At 37.9% G+C, this 21,660-nt stretch overlaps 1 protein-coding gene across 4 annotated transcripts in view; it reads right to left on the bottom strand.

Annotated features, from left to right (window-relative positions):
• Usp32 (ubiquitin specific peptidase 32) overlaps nt 1-21,660 on the bottom strand; it is a 134,074-nt gene that overhangs the window by 39,510 nt on the left and 72,904 nt on the right. For 2 of the 4 annotated variants that reach the window (XM_041664340.1, XM_041664341.1), the window contains exons 12-21: nt 19,900-20,002; nt 17,172-17,364; nt 14,415-14,590; nt 13,766-13,906; nt 10,989-11,148; nt 8,183-8,218; nt 5,897-6,051; nt 4,515-4,596; nt 2,647-2,721; nt 75-213 (exon numbers count right to left, since the gene is read on the bottom strand). In XM_041664340.1, coding sequence (XP_041520274.1) covers nt 75-213; nt 2,647-2,721; nt 4,515-4,596; nt 5,897-6,051; nt 8,183-8,218; nt 10,989-11,148; nt 13,766-13,906; nt 14,415-14,590; nt 17,172-17,364; nt 19,900-20,002 — 1,260 coding nt within the window. The remainder of the gene's footprint in view (nt 1-74; nt 214-2,646; nt 2,722-4,514; nt 4,597-5,896; nt 6,052-8,182; nt 8,219-10,988; nt 11,149-13,765; nt 13,907-14,414; nt 14,591-17,171; nt 17,365-19,899; nt 20,003-21,660) is intronic. The other 2 variants (XM_041664342.1, XM_041664343.1) reach the window with 2 other exon arrangements.

Below are 21,660 nucleotides of genomic sequence, written 5' to 3'. Positions count from 1 at the left end.
GAGGAGATTTAAGCAATATTGGATTTAGATCAAAGCTACAGAAAATAAATTGCCAGTGGGTCAAAGAATATTACCTGTTGAGTTCATAAAGATGTCTCCCTGAGATAAAATACTGTGTCAGTGGTTGTGTGTTACTAACACACTGGATGCTTGAGTTCATGAAGCATGTGTTTCCCAGGTTACTCAGACCTGTGGCTCCCTTTTCTGTGGGAACTGCAACAAATAATGAGACAAGAGCCTGGCTATAACAACATGCTGTGGAATGCTCATTTGTACTCAACTTCAACTGTGTTACTTTTCTTTTCCCTCTATTTTTGACAGAAACTTACTTAGCATCAGAGGTTGACCTCAAACTAAGAATCCTCCTGCATTAACCTTCCATGTACTGGCATTACAGGCATGCGTCACAACACTGGCTTCCAACATGAGAATTTAATTTTTTTTTTTTTTCCTTTTTGAGACAGGGTTTCTCTGTGTAACCCTGGCTGTCCTGGAACTCACTCTGTAGACCAGGCTGGCCTCAAACTCACAGAGATTCACCTGCCTCTGCTTCCTGATAGCTGAAATGATAATAGCATGTGCCATTATCGCCCTGTCAGATAAATGGAGATTAATGGTGAGGGTTTTTTCTTTAACCTTACTTTCAGTTTTTCTTTCTTTCTTTTTTTTTTTTTTTGGTGTTTTGAGACAGGGCTTCTCTACGTAGCCTTGGCTCTGTGGATCAGGATGGTCTCGAGTGTTGGGATTAAAGGTGTATGCCACCACTGCCCAGTTTAAAAGCTTTTTAAAAATAATTTATTTATTTATTATGCATACAGTATTCTGCCTGGATGTATGCCTTCAGGCCAGAAGAGGGCACCAAATCTCATTACACAACCATGTGGTTGCTGGGAATTGAACTTAGGATCTCTTAGCCATTTCTCCAGCCCCTTACATTTTTTTTATTTTTTTTTTAAATATTTATTTATTTATATGTATACAATATTCTGTCTGCAGGCCAGAAGAGGGCACCAGACCTCATTACAGATAGTTGTGAGCCACCATGTGGTTGCTGGGATTTGAACTCAGGACCTTTGGAAGAACAGGCAATGCTCTTAACCACTGAGCCATCTCTCCAGCCCCCCTTACATTTTTTTTTAATCACGTCATTCACATCAGTTTTTCATGGAGTTTCTTGGGCAAGCATGATGATCCTTGCTCACTTGTAACTTAGAAATAGCCAAGTGTTGTTTTTAATTGTGGCTGTTGGTATCTTGTGATAGGCATGCTCATAACACCAATACTTGGGAGACAGAAGCAGGAGGATTAGGAAGTCAATATGAGACTTTGTTTACGACAACAAGAAAAACACCCCAGAATTAAATTCTCCAAAGATGACTTTATATTGGGCATGGTTGTACACACCTATGATTCTAGCACTAGGAAGGCAGTACTGGAAAAATCATGTAGTCTGGGTTATATAGTAAGATCTTAGATTTAAAGGAAAGGAAATCTAAAACAATTTATTCTTTGAGGGGTGGTCCTGATGGCTTAGTAGTTAAAAGCACTTGCTGCTCTTCCAGAGGACCTGGGTTTGATTCTCAGCACATGTAGAGGTTCATAACTGTCCCAAGCCCAGGGATTTAATATGCTGAACCCTAAGGGTTCCAGGCACACCTGTGGTGTACAGACATAACTGCATTCAAAACACTCATACACATAAAGTAAAATATAAACTTCAGAAATTAAAATAATTATTTTTGAGAATTCTATATACATATACAATGTATTTTGGTCATACCCATCCCACCACTTCCCATAAGACACTGTCTTTTAAAACAAACAAATTAACAAAAATATATCTGTGAATCATTATTTGTATGTGTATATGTGGGCATTTGAAGATTAGAAGATTATGTGGGTTTCTTTCTCCATTTTACTTTCTATGACAAGGTCTCCCACTGAACCTGGAGCTCACTAATTGGCGGAGCCGCCTGGCCAGGAATCCTTCTATTTTTGTCTCCACGGTGTGGAGATTATAGGTATGTACTACAGTGACTTAATTTTTACATGGGTGCTGGGGCTCTGAACTTGGATCCTCACAGTCCTATGCTATGCACTCTATCTGAGCTATCTTCCTGGCCCTTATTAATTTTTTTTTTTTTTTTTTTTTTTTTGGAGACAGAGTTTTTTACTTTGAGCCCAGACTGCTCTAGATCTCTGCTTTATCTCAAGTGCTGGGGTGACAAACGTATATCACCATATCCAGTGTATAAATTATTTAATTGCAGAGTTAGAAAGAACAAAAAAGAGTAAGTTTAAAACTGTCTAAGTTAGATGTGGTGGCCTCTCTCCAGAGGTAGCAGGAGGATTAAGTTCAAGTATTCAAGTTCAGTCTAGATGACATAGTGAAAGTATCTCCAACTACAACAAAATAAGTCTGTAAAAATAATATACCGATGGGGCTGGAGAGATGGCTCAGAGGTTAAGAGCATTGCCTGCTCTTCCAAAGGTCCTGAGTTCAATTCCCAGCAATCACATGGTGGCTCACAACCATCTGTAATGGGGCCTGGTGCCCTCTTCTGGTCTGCTAGCATACATACAAACAGAATATAGTATTCATAATAAATAAATAAATATTTAAAAAGAAATAATATACCGACTTACCTTTATGTCTATCTATTTTGCTACTATTTGCTATAAAGGACATTTCCTCAGGCCAGCTCATATCTTTGTTGCGAACTGGAAAGACAGATTGGAATGTATTAACTTCTTACCCAAATGATTCAATCACTCAAAAAACCATGTTAAAAAATTATTTCTATTACCAGAACTTAAAAAAAAATCAGGTAAATTTTAGTAAGTCTAAAATCATTCCAATTCTCTATATTTTGAGTGTTTCTTGTAGCCCAGGCTAGCCACAGACTTGCTGTATCTATGTGTAGCCAACGATAACCAGACTCCACCTCCTGAGTGCTGGGATTACAACTCTAGTTGGTTTTATGTGGAGTAGGAATCAGATTCATACATGCTAGTCTAGGCAGTGGCGGCATACCTTAAATCCGAGCACTTGGGGGTGGTGGTGGCAGAAGCAGGCAGATCTCTGTGAGTTTGAGGCCAGCCTGATCTACAGAGTTCCAGGATAGCCAGGGTCACACTGAGAAGCCCTGTCTTTAAAAACTAAAACAAACAAAAATCAAAACAAAACAAAAAAATCTCATGTATGCCAGGCAACAAGTCTACTAACTGAATTACATCCCTACATCCTTAGCCCCTTACTGTTTTTTTTTGGTTCACTGATCTCTCTCTCTCTCTCTCTCTCTCTCTTTGGTTAATGTACAAAATAATGGAGCTCATCACAGAATCTTTACACATAATCATCATTATAGCTTGTTCAATTCTACTCTTTCTACTGTGGATTTTAAAGTCATTTCAAATAATAATAAGACACTACTTCAAGTACTAACTTGAAGTAAAATTATATTTAAAAATCTACAGAAATAATTGAAGTTTAGATATAGTAAAATTTCCCAAACTTAAAACATCAGAAATATGCTGGGCAGTGATGGTGTACGCCTTTAATCCCAGCACTCGGGAGGTAGAGGCACGTAAATCTCTGTGAGTTCAAAGCCAGCCTGGTCTACAAAGTGAGTCCAAGGACAGCCAGGGCTGTCACAGAGAAACACTATCTTGAAAAAAACAAAAAACAAAACAAATAAAAATCAGAAATATGAAAATCTTTTCATCGAATTAACAATTGTTGATGCAATCCACTAATTTCATCACATGCAGTGTTTTCATGAGGCATTATAGGGAAAAACACAACTTCAACATGAATGCGTCATGTGTGAATCATCGGTGAGTACAGAAGTTGCACTGTTGGTGAGGGGCCAGTGCTAATGAATACTAGAGTCTGAGAGGAGATGGGAACAAAACTTAGTTGGTAGGATGCCTCACATGCATGGGTTCCTAGGTTCATTCTCCAGTACTAGGGGAGAAATGTTGGTATCTTAACTCAAAATGGTAGTCTGAAAATTTTATAAAACTTCGTAACTTACAACTGAATTTACCTGTTGCCACCCATATTTTCCTTCCTTGGTCAGCCTAAGGCTACATATAAACAGGCCATTCTTCTTTTGAAACAATCTAGTAGGTAAGAAACACACTAGGAGTTCAGTGGGTCTGCTTTAACATAAGGAATATAATGCTAACTATCTTGAGAAAATTGTAAAATGGGATTACTTAGTGAGTAATTCTGTAGAGTCTTACCCTAAGCTAAAACTTAATCTATGCCATCATATGGGAGGCAGAGGCAGCAGGATCAGAGTAAAAAGTAAAAGATCTTCCTCATCTATTCAGTGAAGTTCAAGGCCAGCTGGGCTATAAGAGATTGTCTCAAAAATACAAAACAACAATTTCCTCAAATTAACCCAACACACACCAAAAACCCATTAACAAAACTAAACACTCCCCACATACATCACCACTATTACAAATGCCCCAATCTAATATATATGTGCATTTCTATTCTGTACCTTCAATTACCAGGTGCTGCTCATCCTGGATTTTCAGATATTCCAACCTGTGATCCTCATCATCCAAAAGAGTCAGGTAGTTCTGTAGAGAAGAAAATGCTTCTGTTAATTTGGCTAGTAAACTTGAAACAAATACAAAAATAAAAATGAATGACAACTACTATTGCTTTGCACTTACATTTTACAGATATTTAGATGTTCAAATCTATAGTTTAGGGGACAAAGTGATGGAATGATGGCGTGTTCTAAAATTTTACATGTTGCTGAAACAAAATTATATATAATTTGTGGAAATAGTAGATAAGTCACTACAGACCAAACCAAAGTTCACCAGGACAACAGAACTTGCAGAAAATAAAGCTTCATTCCCCTTTACTGTGAAAACTGGGGTATAGAATGTTAAGTGACTTGCCTCAGCTATACAACTAACAAATGGCAGAGTAAGGATTTAACTCTTAGTAATGTAACTTTGTAACTTGTAACTGAATTTACCTATTTCCCTATTGCTACCCATATTTTCCTTCCTTGTGCACACAAACCGTGCCTTTAATTCCTATATGATTATGCCTCTTAATGGTGACTAAAGCAGGACACAAGAAAGAATATACTAGAGAACAGAGAACTAGGAAAACTATACTTACGACCCAGCTTTAGAATACAAGCAATACTGAATATACTATGAAGAACATACAAGCATTTAATATAGCATTGCCTCCGAGGAGGATGGAAGATAAAGGTCAGGGATGGAAACAGAGAATTTTTACTATGTACTTTACATTGCTTGTATTTTAAACGTACATAAACAACTTTAAAAGAAATCTAACAAGAAATCTACTTAAAAAAAAAAACTGGGCTAGAGACAGAACTCAGTGGTTAAGACCACTTGTTTTTCCTTACAAAGCTCCAGGGCTTCCTTCCCTGCACCCTTTGTTCACAACCTTTTGTATCTCCAGTTCCAGGGAATCTGACCACTCTTCTGGTTTTCATGGGCACCAGGTATGTGCGTGGTACAGACATTACATGCAGATAAAACATAACAAAATAAAAGAAAAATATAAGACTATTTGCTGTAACTTTATAATGCCACAGCAATCTATAAAAAATGGTACTGTTTTGCTCATGTTGATTAACTGTCATTATGATCTCAGGTGACAAATGTTTACATGTATGTATACAGAAATTAAAACTCTAAAGTTTTTATTGAGAACCCAGAAATGGCTTTTAGCATAACTACTACAGACAATTCTCTTATTTATGAAATACAGTTAAATTCTTTTTTGAAACCCGGAGCCTAGTATATATTGAACAAGTGCTTTACCACTGGACTATATCCCCAGCATGATTTAACATCAGACTTTTCATGAATCTGAGATGTTTCTTACCTCACTATTGTATAGCCATAGTCGCATATCTTCCTCTTTGATGCGAAGCCTTTGAGACAGATATTCATGAATTTCCTTGATGGTTTGCATTCTACTAAAACAGCCTGTATAGGCTAATACCCGCTTTAGAGGCGCATTTGGAGAAGGTACATTTCCTATAGTTATAGTAGGTATGATAAGGAAAAAAGGAGACATTAAAAAAATATACAAACAAACATAAAACACCGGTCTCAGCAATGGTGACCATGGTAATTTAGAAAACAATGATGAGAAGTAAGAAGTAAATGTTTAATAATCTTACAAATGAAGAATATTATGAAAAACCCGAATATGGATGGACATGGTAAGCCCAGCACAAAAAGACCAAGAGTTCATCAGAGTCATCCTCAGCTACATAAAGGTCAGTCTGAGCTACACAAGACCCTGCCTCAAAGAAACCAAAGTAGGGGGCTGCTTGAGAAAATTGGAGACCCAAATATCTTAAAGCCTCAATTTTGGAAGAAGAACAATAAAAGCATAGTGATCCAAATAATTGACATATTTTGATCCCAAGAATGGGAACATGATGATAAAAAAAAATAACTGACATCAGTATATGGCTGTTCTCAGTTTGGTCATAATAGCAGGATGAATTAAAATTCTCCTTAAGAATAGAAAAGGGCTGGGTGGTGGTGGTACATGTCTTTAATCCCAGCACTCAGAAGGCAGAGGCAGGAGGATCTCTGTGAGTTCGAGGCCACTCTGATGTACAGGAGCTAGTTCTAGGACAGCCTTCAAAGCTACAGAGAAACCTTGTCTTGAAAAAACAAGCAAACAAAAAGAATTTCGGGAGGGGATTAGGGATTTAACTCAGGAGTAAAATGCTTGCTCAGCATGTGCAAAAGACCTGGGTTTAATGCCCAGAACTGGAAAATAAAATAAAATGAAGAGTGAGGGTGCTTGAAATAGAATGGAATTTGAATTCAACAGATAGTTAATTTCGTTCACCTAATCTAGTTCTTAAAACTCAGAATTGCAGTTGGGTGGTGGCATATACCTTTAATCCCAGCACTTGGGAGGCAGAGGCAGGCAGATCTCTGTGAGTTCGAGGCCACACTGGTCTACAAGAGCTAGTTCCAGGACAGGGCTGTTACACAGAGAAACCATGTCTTGAAAAAAACCAAACCAAACCCAGACAGACAGAGCGAAAGAGAGAGAGAGAGAGAGAGAGAGAGAGAGAGAGAGAGAGAGAAAAAGGTAGATATAATCTAGTTTGCCTACCCAACCTGTTGGCAACACAATGACCTTGAATTCCTGAAGTGCTCAGAGTAGAATCAGAAAGACTGGTGATACAATTGTCTTTCAGGCTCTTAGAGGTGTTGATCTGAGAACTTTATTATATATACATATATACTAAATATACTAAGTCTACTTATACTTAAAACATGAAGGAATAAAATGACAAGGCCCATGAAAATCAAAGACAGGTTATAAATGTGCTAAATATTGGTCAATTACTTAGTCAACAACCTAGACAAAAGCTGTAGCTTACAACAGTTATACATACCTAAAAGAGGTTAGATTTTTGTTATGTTCTCCTTTGAAAGGAATAATCTTTTGTTTGTTTGTTTTTTGAGACAAGGTTTCTCTATAACTTTGAAACCTGTTATTAGCTATTTTAGTATTGGCTGGTCTTGAACTCACAGAGATCCATCCACCTGCCTCTGCCTCCCGAGTGCTGGGACTAAAGGTGTGTACCATTACCACCCGGCCAAAAAAAGTAATTTTTTAAAAAGCCTAGTGAATATCGTTAATAACTGAGTATTTGACCAAGAAGCACACAATGTATAGCATAACAAAACTCAACCATGATTTTTTTAACGTATAGCAAAGCAAATATTTATCTATTAGCAAGCAAAAAAAACCCCTTAAAACAACAGATTTCTTCAAGTATACATCAGAGGATTAGTTTTAAGATTACAGCAAGAAAGCAGTTTTATAAAATTCAAAATAATGATTCATTTTATAATTAGTCAGGAATAAAATTTCAAACTAAGAAACAAATTTGGAGAATCAGCACTATCCCACTCTAGAATTCAGAAGCCCCGGCAAGCATAATGCCCCAGCCAATCTTCACTTTCCTAGTCCACAAAAAGGAAAACTGAGTTCCAGAGCCTATACAGTTTAGCTCATTAAGCAGGCAGCCACTTATATGTATAATTTTGTGCTTTTGAAGAGAACCAGCAAATCAGAAATTCACAGAAGCAGCAAAAATCTAGGATCAGCACAAGAGTTACGAATACTTACTAAAAATGCAACAACGTATCTTGCCTCTCATGTTATCTTTCAAAGAGAATCAAAAAAGACATGCTATGGGTGCCATGGAAGGTATGCTAACATTTCTATTTACCAGAAAGTTAAATAAGAATGTTTCATAAAGATTCTATTCATTGTTCGTGATTTTAACGTTAAAGAGTGAACACTGCTTTGTTCTAATTGTCATGAAACAATATGTGAATCATCTTCATACACTATCTGAAGGGAGCCTTTTAAAAAGATTTATATTTTCTTGAAGATTTATTTTTTAAAATAATATGCTTATTTTTATTTTATGTGAAGATGGTGTTCTTGCCTTCATGTAATGCCTGTGTGAGGGTGTAGGATCTTTTGGAACTAGAATCACAGACAACTGTAGGCTGTCATGGGAGGGTGGGAATTTGAAGCTGGGTCCTCTGGAAGAGCAGTAAGTGTTCTTAATTATTGAGCCATTTCTCCAGACCAGATTTATTTTTATTTTATGTGTATAAGTATGCATGTACATGTGTGCCTGGTGCCTGTGGAGGTTAAAAGACGTGTCAGATCCCCGAGCACTACTGGCGTTAAGGATGGTTATGAGAAACCATGTGGGTGCTGGGAACTAAATCTGGGGCCTGTTCTGTCCCTTTAAAAGACAAGCCCCGCCCACTCCCTCCCCCATCCACTGCAGAGGCAGGCAGATCTTACTGCCTGCCTGAAGTCAGAGTCCTTCCTTTCCATCTCAATCTCTCAATCTCTCTGTCTCACTCTTCTCTTCCCTTCCCTTTCATAACCCACTAAATAAATATTCAATTTCCAACTACACTCCGCATGGCGTGCTTATCCATCAAGGTCTCTCACCTACCAGGCAGCTTCCTGCCTGGGACCCTCTTGGCCTGCTGTGGTTTCAGGACCTGCTGTCTGTTGCTGCTTGGGGACCTGCAGCATTTTACTTAAACCATTACAGCCTGAGCAGGACCAACAAGTGATTTTAACCACGGAGTCATTTCTTCAGCCCCCCTTTAAGGAAAATTCAAAAGAGAGCTAGTACTTACACGGGGTTTACAGATAGTCATAACATTCTAACAACTTAAACACAGTTCAAGACTTTCAATTGATGAATTAATTTTAAAATTTTACTTTAAATTACTTAGTATCTGTGTGTGCGTGCAGGTATACCAAGTGTGCGTGTAAAGGTCAGAGAACAACTTGTAGGAGTCAGTTCTCTCCTTTCACCATGTGAGTCTGGGGATCAAACTCAGGGTTGTCAGGCTTGGTCACAAGTAACTCATGGAGCCAGCTAGCCAGCTCAAATCTATTTTTTTAAAGTTCGTTTGTTTATTTGTTTATTAATTCATCCATTCATTTATTACGTATACAATGTTCTGCCTGCATGTAAGTCTGCATGCCAGAAGAGGGCATCAGATTGGTTGTGAGCCACCATGTGGGTGCTGGGAATTGAACTCAGGACCTCTAGAAGAGCAGCTAGTGCTCTTAACCTCTGAGCCACCTCTCCAGCCCCTCTATTTATTTTTTAAACTGAAGAGTAATTTCAAATATTTGCAAGGGAAAATACATAAATATTCTCCACCAATAAAATTTAACTTAGGTTTGAATCAAAGGAGATAACTTTGGGAGCCATCTAGCCAGCTCAAATCTATTCCGTTTTTTTTTTTAACTGAAGAATAATTTCAAATATTTGCAAGGGAAAATACGTAAATATTCTTCATCAATAAAATTTAACTTAGTTTAGAATCAAAGGAGAACCTTATTCATGTTATATATTAAGAGGAACATTTTGCCAGGTGGTGGCAGTGCATGCCTTTAATCCCAGCCTCAGGAAACAGAATTAGGTAGATCTCTGTGAGTTCAAAGCCAGTATGGTCTACAGAGCAAGTTCCTGAACAGGCTCCAAAGCTATGAGAAACCCATCCATCCATCCATCCATCCATCCTTCCATCCTTCCATCCTTCCATCCACCTTGAGATAGGGACTCACTCCCTGGCGTTGGTTGGCCTGGAAATTGCTATGCAACCAGGCTGGCCTTGAACTCAGAGAGAGCCACCTGCCTCTGATTCTAGAATACTGGGATTAAAGGTGTGTGTCATCAGAAACAGGCTGAGGACGTGTGTAAGATTGATAGATTTGTTTTTGTTTTTTTTCCCCCTTTGTTGAGGGATAGCTTAGCATTTCTCAAAGCCACAATATTGGGCTAGAGATGTGACTAAGTGATAGATAGAACATCTATCTAGCACACACAGGGGCCTAGGCCGAACATTTATCAACGCTATCAAAAAGGAAACAACAACAAAACAAACAAAAAACCCAACCAGAATGCAACCACAAAAAAACTTCCTCAAAATCAAAGCAAATGTATTATGTCTCTTACAAAATGTTCTTAGCTAGTACAATAAATGCTTTTCGTTTTGTTAAAATAAAAGTAGCTCATAAGGGATTAATTATGTCAATAAATTTGAGTAAGGTTAAAAAGATTAGTCAATGATTGGTGAACTGCATCTTAGGGATAACAACAATTTACAATGGCTTAACTAAAGAAAATTAAGTAAAATCCATTCTATTTGCTATTTTCATAAACTTACAAACTATAAAAGAAAATAAACCTTAGTTTGCACCTAAGAGTTTGCCTCTGTCCCATCCAATCTTGTGCATGACCACAGATCTAAGCTCACAGTGATTTACTGATTCTGCATGAAAGCAAAGGGCATATATTAGCACAGTGGCACCAGACTTTGAGCAATGTGATTTTCCATTCATCTTGAAGGAAATGCATGGCATTCTTGCTGCATTCTTAAGTTACCTCTAGGCAAGTGCTGAGGGAACATTCTCAGGCTCATCATACCCATATTCACCCAGATGTTAGACTGCTGGGTCCGTGTGGCTGGCTGCTGTCGAAGGAAGAGAAGATAGCGAGGAAATAATTCTAGTTCTGGGATGTCCGTCTTGCTATTCTTGATTACCTATTTTTGTAAAAGATTTAAAAAGTAGTGATAACTCTAAAAAACAAAACCCTTTTAGTCAAACTTAAGGTTCTATTAAAAAGTTTTATAATTTATTGATCTTATATGAGTGTTTTGCTCGTTTATATGTATGTGCATCACATGTGTGCCTATTGTCTGTAGAGGACATAAGAGGGCACTAGATCCCCTGGACCTGGAGATAAAAATGACTGTTACCTACCATGTTGGTACAAGGAACCAAACCTAGGTCTTCTGAAAGAACAGTGTAAGTGTTCTTATAAACTCTGAACCATTTCTTTAGCCCCTCTTGGTGCATTTTTGAAAGTTATTTTTACTTTATGAGCATGTTTTTTAAAAGAAATTAACATATATACATTGCTTAAAAAATTTTTTTAAGCTGGGCAGTGGTGGCACATGCCTTTAACACTAGCACTCAGGAGGCAGAGGGAGGAGACAGAGGATCTCTCTGAGTTAGAGGACAACCTGATCTATAAAGCCAGTTCCAGGACAGCCAGGGACACACAGAGAAACCCTGTCTAAAAAACAAACAAAACAATTTTTTTTAAGCTGGGTGTGGTGGTACACACTTGAACCTCAGCATTCAGGAGGCTGAGGCGGGTGTATCTCTGTGAGTGACAGGTCAATATGGTGTCTACATAGTGAGTTCCACACTAGCCAGGGCTATGTAAAAAGATTATGTCTCAGCTGGGCGGTGGTGGCGCACGCCTTTAATCCCAAGTTTCGGGAGGGATTTTGTGTGTATGGGTGTTTTACCTGCATGTATGTCTGTTACCACATGAGTACAGTGTCCTTGAAGGCTCAAAGAGGGAATCCTCTGGAGCTGGAGTTTAAGAATGGTTGAGATATATGTGTATTTTAGATCAAACTCAGATCCTCTAGAAGATAAGCCAGTGTTCTTTTTTTTTAATATTTATTTATTTATTATGTATACAATATTCTGTCTGTGTGTATGTCTACAGGCCAGAAGAGGGCACCAGACCTCATTCCAGATGGTTGTGAGCCACCATGTGGTTGCTGGGAATTGAACTCAGGACCTTTAGAAGAGCAGGCAATGCTCTTAACCACTGAGCCATCTCTCCAGCCCCTAAGCCAGTGTTCTTAATCATTAAGTCATCACTCCAGACCCCATGTGTATGGGCTTTTGCCAGCATAAATGTATACACACCACATGTGTACCTGGTATCCACAGAAGAGATTGTCAGGTCCCCTGGAACTGAAGTGTCAGATAGATGTCAGCCACCATGTAGGTGCTAGGAATCAAACCCAAGTTCTTTTGCAAGATGAGCCAGTGCTCTAACCACTGAGCAATTCTCTCTAGACCTTAACCTAAGGTCCTCTTAAGGACAGTGTTTCTCTATATAGTAGGCTGCCCTGAACCTATGACCCTTGAGTATTGGTATACTAGTCATGTGTCACACACCTTTAATCCCAGCACTCAGGAGCCAGAGACAGGCGAATCTCTGAGTTCGAGGCCAGTTTGGTCTACAAGAGCTAGTTCCAGGACAGGCTCCAAAGCTACAGAGAAACGCTGTCTCAAAACAAACAAACAAACAAAAACACATACACACACACACAAAAAAAAAAAACCCAAAACCAAAAAACAACAAAAGGCATGTGTCACCATTCCAAGCTCTGAGATTAATTTTAAAATATTCAATAAATTCACTACCTGTATTTTAGTAGCTTACTCCTACATTCAAGCTACATAGATTTGAATATGCTCAGGTTTCTGATCCTAAATTAATCTTTCAAGATTAGAATTTATGGACATTTCTATCCCACTTTTCATTTAAAAACAAAATTAAGTATCAAAAACCAAACCAAAACAAAACCCTCCAAATCTCAGATGTGAGTTTAGTTTTAGTTTTCAACACTCAATAGCTTCTCTTCAAAACAGACAAACCATTACAAAGAAATCTCAACTGCTCAAGGAAACATCATCCATGGAATCTCAATAGTTCAGCTGCCTAAACAAGACCAAACTAAGGACAACACCAAGGCATGCGAACATGGAAAGGGAAATACTCAAGCAGCCCCACCCCTAGGCAAAAAACTATAGGCAACAAAGAAATGCTCAGAGAGGGAGAAGTAGTCTTTCCCCATGGAAGAGGCCCCTAATTGGTTATTTAACACCCAGGTCAGTCAGCCTTGAAACCTTGCACAAGCAACACTGAATGGACTACCGTATATATTTGTGTGTGTGTGTGTGAGCACACACCTGTGCACATACGTGTCTGTAAATAACAACTGGGGAGGAAGAGGCCAAGAATTTGGGGTAGAGTAGAAGGTGGTGGGAGGAATTAGAGGAAGGAAAAAACATGGAGGGAAATAATATGATTGCATTTTAATACCTTTCCAAAGCCTTAAATATTACCTAAATATTAACTGAATACATAAAATGTAAAGGAACCTAAAGTTATTTTTCAATTAATTTGAACAGGTTTCAAGTACTGTGCTACCACAAGGTAAGAATTAAATTGTGACTAGGGAAATTCACACAGAAAAGTGAATATCAAACTCTGGCCTTCATACTCCATGCACACACACACATCCTTCTATGACTACTTCTTACATAAGGCACTATTAGGATACTTACTGGTCGAGGGAGGGCCAGGTTTGCTCCATACCAATGATAAAGTGCTCTCCATACAGGTTCTGGGACCATTTCATAATCTCTTCCATGGATTAGCTGTGGAGTTCGTTTTAATCGTCCTCCTTCTAGTGTTAACGATGTAGCCTTAGAAAAAAATGAAATTTAAGTATTGTTTTTAATTTTATAGTCTCTTATACATCAAAAAATGTAGACATAGAACAAATTATTATTATTTCCTATTTTCATATTGCTGGAAATAAATTTATTCGTCTGTGATTCTTGGTGGCTCCTATTCTGTAAACAAGTTAACTGTTACTGAGTTACATCCCCAACCCAGAAAATGGGATTTTGGCAGAGATTTTTAAGTTTTACTTTTCAGTGAACTATTTAAGAAAGGAACTCTGGGTGGGTAGGGTGGTATAGGCATTTAGCACCAGCATTTAGGAGGCAGAGGCAGGTGAATCCTCTTGAGTTCCAGGTCAGCCTGGACTGTATAGCATATCCTCTCTCATAGAGAAGCACTATGAGATGACATCATGCCTATGACAGACTAATTTAAATGAACTACAATGCTTTTCTTTATGCTAAAACCTTTGAAATTTAATGGCTACTTGGAAGAGAACAATTTGAAAGTCTGATGTCAAACACCTACCTTTACTGGTTCTTGAGTTACTAGTGGCTGGTTATCAATAGCTCCTGGCTTCTGAGGATTAAGGTGCAAAAGGATATTCCCATTGGCTCCTAGTAAACACTGGTTGTTATTGTCAGAAGTATTATGTTGCCTTGCAAAGCACATATCTGCCCCTGGTGTGCCAGAATACAGAAAGCCTATCAAGAAACAAAACAAAACAATAATGATAGTTTCTTAATTTTAGTGTTTTTGTTTTTTTGAGACAGGGTTTCACTGTGTAACAGCTTTGGCTGTCCTGGAACTCACTCCATAGACCAGGTTGGCCTCGAACTCACAGAGATCCACCTGTCTCTGCCTCCCAAGTGCTAGGATTAAAGGCATAAGCCATCACAGCCCAGTGAAGCGATTTTTAGTTTTTTTCTTCAGAAAATGACTATACCTTCTTTTTAATTTATTTCTATTTAACTTTATTTTATGTGCATTAGTGTGAGGGTGTCAGATCCCCTGAAATTGAGGTTACAGATAGGAGTTGCCATGTGGGTGTTGGGATTTGAACCTCAGTTCTCTGGAAGAGCCGTCAGTATGCTCCAGACATTATTTTTGGTTTTTCTATATACACAGGCTTAAATATATAAATCCAAATATCAGTGTATTTTGTTAATGCTCTTATCCTGGTATGTTACTCAAGTTTTACATTTTGATAAATATAGAAGATAAGAAGGACAGAAGTATTCTTTCTAGATAAAAGACAATAATAGAATTAGAATACAAGTTTTTACCAAATAATCATCTGAACATCTTCCTAGACTATACAATAATTTATAATGAGAATTACAGGCCAAGTAGTTGTGTTTTCACTCCCTAAAATTCTTTCTGCAAGCGTCATTCCAAATATTCTTGGCAAAAACAGCAATAGGAAGCCTCTAAACCTCTGTTCCTCTCCTTTTCCCTATCTCTGAGTCAAGGTGTGTATATCTCTGGCTAGCCAGGCACTCACATTATATAGATCAGGCTGGCCTTGAACTCAGATATTCACCTGCCTTCTATTCCCTTTAAAGGGGGTTGAGTGTTACCACACTCAGTGCCTGTTTTCTTAATATAGCTATTTAAAAAGAAGTCATGATCTTTATAATAGAAAAAGACAGAGAAAAATGCCTAATAATGGCAGTTTGAACCTGATAGTATTTTAAGATATTTCAACTCTCAACTACATGTCAATCTTCTGTAAACATTCTAATTATCAACTGCTTTGTAAACTTCTATTCATGGTACTACTCATCCTATGGGTAATAATGTTATATAGTAAAATACACATCAGAACCTGGACTCAAATAGAAAAAGAAAGGATGATGGAGAAAAATATGACAATGAAATGTGGTGTTAAAGCAGATCACAATACTTCTAGGACCACTAAATGATTTCTGTCATGTCAGACAGGGAGGGAAGTAATAGAATGAAGGAAATGCTAGTTCTGCCAGTGTGCTTACTACTTCCACAGAAAAAGGAAGAAAATGTCAGAAGAGAAAATAATGGCAGAGAAAATGTTTGAGGGTTTTAGTATTTTATCAGCAATTAAGAGGAATGATTCTCAAGTTGAATTATAGTAGTACTAAAGTATCTTCCTTGTAAGTATAGAACCATTAAGTTTCAGATAAGTACAAAGGACAGAAGGGAGGGAATTATGGTAAATACTATAAATATATAGTATTTTAACAAAATAAATCTCAAACTTCTGGGCTGAAGTGTTAAAACAATCTAATACCAAGATTCTAATCCAATGAAGGCACGTTTATGATTAAGGAGTTCTGGATACGGATAATTTTATTTTCTTAAAAATCTGTATTCACTAGACTGAATTTATTGGCAAAGCATTAAATAGCAATATGGCTTGGCTAATGAAAAATGAAAGGACTTGGGCTGGAGAGATGGCTCAGTGGTTAAGAGCATTGCCTGCTCTTCCAAAGGTCCTGAGTTCAATTCCCGGCAACCACATGGTGGCTCACAACCATCTGGAATGAGGTCTGGTGCCCTCTACTGGCCTGCAGACATATACACAGACAGAATATTGTATACATAATAAATAAATATTTTAAAAAAATGAAAGGACTTTCAGAGTGAGAGATTATGTTTACTTAAAAACCAAGAATACACTCAAGAATTTTATAACTGACTATTTTATTCAAAATATATTTCTTTGAATGGAAGCCTGATATTGATACTGTTCTGGTGTAGAGTTCCTTCTGTTTGTGTGTTGCTTTCATTGGTTAATGAATAAAGAAACTGCCTTGGCCTAGTTGATATGGTGGAACTAAGGTAGGTGAAGAAAACAGAACTGAATGCTGAGAGGAAGAAGGGCAGAGTCAGAGAATTCATGGATCCTTCACCTGAGATGGACACCAGTTAGAATCTCTGGTAAGCCACTGCCATGTGGCGATACACAGATTAATGGAGATGGGTTAAACTAATATGTAAGAGTTAGCCAATAATAAGTTAGAGCTAATGGCCAAGAAGTGTTTTAATACAGTTTCTGTGTGGTTATTTCAAGTGTAAGGTAGCCAGGTAGCCAGGCAGCCAGGACGAACAAGGGGCCCTCTCCTTACAACACTGTGCCCACAAAAGCAGACTCAGAGAGAATAATCACGAGTGGTGTGGTGTGGTAATCCCAGTACTTAGGAAGTTCCAGGTCCTCCTCAGCTACAAAGCAAGATCAAGGCTAGTCTGGGTTACTTGAGAACCTGTGTCAAAAACATTATTAAGCCCCATGGGAGACATATTTACCACTGCCAGTAGACTCTGAGGCTTCAGATGCAGAAGAAATGTTGTCTGAGTATTTCTCTTCTGTGGTATTCATATAACTGAGGTTGTTACTGATTCTATCTTCTCCCTGCTCCATAGAATGTGCTGCTGTTCCAAATGAAAATTTTCTCCCATTTAGAACTGATGATGGCTCAATCACAACAGGGTTGGCATCCTAAAATCATAAAAAATAAGACAAATATAACATTCTACACGTTAACTGTAGCTTTTAAGGAATTATTTTTAACTTATTCTATTGTGTTTTATGTACATGTGATGTGGGATTCCCCTCTGTATGCTATGATTACCATTAATGAATAAAGAAACTGCTTTGGACCTATAGCAGGGCAGAACTTAGCTAGGCAGGGAAAACTAAACTGAATTCTGGGAGGAAGAAGGGCAGAGTCACAGAGAATCCATGGAGCTGCCGCTGAAGACAGACGTGCTGAAGACAGACGTGCTAAAACTTTGCTGGTAAGCCACGACCTCGTGGAGATGCACAGATTAGTGGAGTTGGGTTAAATTAAGATGTAAGAGTTGGGCTGGAGAGATGGCTCAGCGGTTAAGAGCACTGACTGTTCTTCCAGAGGACCTGAGTTCAATTCCCAGCAACCACATGGTGGCTCACAACCATGAGATCTGGCGCCCTCTGGCCTGCAGGCATACATGGAGGCAGACTTTCTATACATAATAAATAAATAAATAAATAAAATCTATTAAAAAAAAAGATGTAAGAGTTAACCAATAAGAAACTAGAGCTAATGGGCCAAGCAGTGACTTAATTAATACAGTTTCTGAGGGGGCTGAGCAATGGGAATGAAACAAGCAGCCTCCTTACAACACACGTGGGTGTTTTGCCTCCATGTGTCCATGTATCATGTGTGTGCCTGATGCCCTCAGAGGCCAGAAGAGGGTGCTGAAACCCCTGGAACTGGAGTTACAGAAGGTTGTAAACTGCTATGTGGGTCCTAGGAATTGAACCTGGGTTCTCTGGTAGAGCAATTAGAGCTCTTAACCACTGAACCATCTTTCTAGTTCTTAAAAACAATTAATTCTTATCATTGTGAGTTGCTAAAACCATTTACTATATAATTAAATTTTACTTCCTTAAGGGGAGAATGAATATGTATATACACACATATACACAATGCCCATAATATATTCATATAATACATACAATATACTCAACAGTACACTGAGAAAGACTGTACCACATAAACAAGGTCTGAAAGGCACTGATTACCACATACAGCAAAACATTCAAAATCAAAGGAGAAGAACAATTCATGATAAAAACAAATTTAAGAAATTTATGTTCACCAAGTTAGATCTACAGAGGATACCAGAAGAATACTTCAATCTGAAGAGAAGGTTAACCACACCAAGAGGACAGAAGGAGTAATAACAGAAGAGGTGGGGAAAAAAAACACCAGTACTACAACAAAATGTCAGGAATTAAAAAATATTGTTCAACAATAACTCTCGATATAGTCTCAATTCCCTAAAAAAAGACAAAGTCTCGCAGATTGGCTTATAAAACAGGATTCATCTTTCTTCTGCCTCCAAGAAACACAACTCACCATCGAGGACAGATACTATCTTAGGGTAAAAAGGATGTAAAAGACTATTCCAGGCAAATGGAACTAAGAAACAAGTAGGTGCTGGGCAGTGGTGTTGGTCCATGCCTTTAATCCTAGCACTTGGGAGGCAGGGAGTTCAAGGCCAGCCTTGACTACAGAGTTGAGTTCCAGGATAGCCAAGGCTACATAGAGAAACCCTGTCTGGAAAAAAACAAACAAACAAAAAAAAACAAAAAGAGATTCCCTTTTGTCTACTACATTCAACATTATTTGCCAACAGGTCCCTGAAGTCTACATATATTTATTCATTGAGAAACACTATACTCCATGTTTGCTGTTTATGTTTTATATTGGAAAACACATGGGCTAGGAATGTAGCCAAATGGCAGTGTGCTTGTCTACTGTGTGAGGCACTAAAGCTCAACCTTCAGAACAGCAAACTGAACTTAAATAAGATCCACTTCCTGAGTGCAGACTTACAAGTATGGATAACTATACTCAGCTGAAATGAAGTTTCTTATATAAGAAATTAACACTTCTTACTAATTTCCTCAAATTTTTCTTTTCTTTTTTTGAGACAAGGTTTCTTTTATGTGGTCCTGGCTGTCCCGGAACTCCCTATGTAGACTAGACTCACAGAGATACACCCACCTCTAGCTCTCAAGCACTGGAACTAAAGGTGTGGGATACCACCACCCAGTCTCTCTCCCAATTTTTTAAAGTAAAAGGCGAAGGACAATGCAAATAACATACTGACAACACGTTATTTGAGAAACCAGTTGCTACACTGAATCCCAGGTCTACACTGAAAAAGATAACCAGGTTTATTTTTCTCTCAGCAACAAATTCCTCACAACTAAAAGAAATATAACCTCTTCGCTCATAGAGAGAGGAGAATTCAATGACATATAGAGTGGGTAACATAAATAGGCACCTCCTTTTTCATAGGGTTGATGATAAGGGAAGAAATTTGTGTAGAAATGCATATATACAATTTTTACAAATACTCATTTCCTTTCCTTTTAAGTCTTGGTCCAAGTTGGTATGTTTTATTACTAGGTAATACTTCTACAATCTGATAGAGTTGAAAATGTTACTATAAAATTTATATAGATAGGAATTTAACTCACGTATTTGACATATTCTTTCCACTGTTGCCACCACTGCATGGAGATGATAAACCAATTGTGTCCTGGCTGCAGACCATACCTGCTTTCTCGTTCTAACCATCCTCTGTACATACAAAAGAAATCCAATGTATAAAAAGAAATTGTGTGAAATTAAAGGCAAGACTGTAATTTGTCACTGGAATTACTTTCTCTTTCATTAGAAATTTCAAAACAGAAAAACACAAAACACAAAGATGTACTCAGCAAAGACTGCCACTATTGCAATTAGTGTAGTGGAACACTGTTCTACCAGAAAGTCAATTTCAATAGTTACAGGCCATAGCGAAGCATCATTCATAAACACTGTTGGGGCTGGAAAGATGGCTAAGTGGGAAAGTGCTTAACCCACAAGTACAAGGGCCGGACTTCAGAACCAGCACTATGTAAAAGCCAGGTGTAGTACTGCATGCTTAAAATCCAAGCAAAAAGGTTGTATGTAAACAGATTCCCTGAGTTTGTTGGCCAGTATTCTAGTCAATGGGTAACTGTGAATGAGAATGGCTCTTATAGCTCATGTTTGAATGTTTGGTCTCTGGTTAATGGAATGTTTGAATGTTTTGGTCTCTGGTTAATAGGAAAGGATTAGGAGACACATCTTTGTTGGTGATATGTCACTAGGAGTCAGCTTTGAGATCTGAAAAGCCTATACCAGACCCAGTCTTTTGCCTTTTCTTTACTTGCTGCCTTGGATCAGGATGTAAGGTGTCAGTTACCGCTGCTGCCAAAGCTTGCTGACAAGGTGATCATGAACTAACCCTCTGAAACTGAAAGGAAGCCCCCAGTTAAATGCTTCCACAGTTGCCTTAGTCATGGTATTTCTCATGGTAATACAACAGTGACTTACAGGATAGGAAGAGTCCCATAAGTTGTCCTGTGACTGCCATACATGCCCCATCACATTCCCGTCCTCACAAAAAAGTATGATGCAGTAAAAATTGTTTGAAAAATACCATAATAAAAACTCTTCGTATGCTAGTAAAAATAAATTTAAAATAACAACAATTTAAAACTATCCTAGTGGTAAGAATCAGAATTTCATTGTGGTTTTGATTTTATTCCTTTAATAACTAATTATATTGTTTATCTTTTCATGTGTCTGGAGACTGAATATCTCTAATGAGACACATGTCCACTGATGCAATGAAAACATTATATAACCACTTGTAGTTCTCTGTATTTTAAGTTATATCTCACACAGACATGTGTTATAAGAATAGCTAACAAAACAAAAATAAATATCAAGCTCATTAACTGAAGACACATTTATAAGTTTTATTATGATCCATTAGGTAATCTGAAAAATATAAAGATTATACTGATCAAAGTCATAAAAATCACTTGTTACATACAGTTTGTTTGTTTTGTGTTATCAAAACAGAGTTTCTCTGTGTAACCCTGGCTGTGCTGGAACTTGATTTGTGGACCAGGCTGCCCTTGAACTCAGTGTTCTCTGTCGTCTGCATCCAGGTGCTGGGATTAAAGGCATGCACTACTACTGCCCGACTACCTACAGCTCTTTAAATAAAACTCCAAATTGATATCAGATAATAAAATCCAGCCACAAGGATCCTTGCTATAATTGATAATGACATGGACTGTCTTGCATTTTGAAAAATATACTTGAGGACATTCAACTGCTCTAAGACAACTGAGACAAATCACCACTCTCATTTTTCCCTCCAAGGAAACTTAAAAACATCTATTATTGTGCATGCATGCAAG

Source organism: Microtus oregoni, unplaced genomic scaffold (genome assembly GCF_018167655.1).
Source record: "Microtus oregoni isolate MIOR12 unplaced genomic scaffold, Mior012 000015F_ref0000493, whole genome shotgun sequence".
NCBI lineage: Eukaryota > Metazoa > Chordata > Mammalia > Rodentia > Cricetidae > Microtus > Microtus oregoni.
This window is presented reverse-complemented; position numbering and strand designations above follow the sequence as displayed.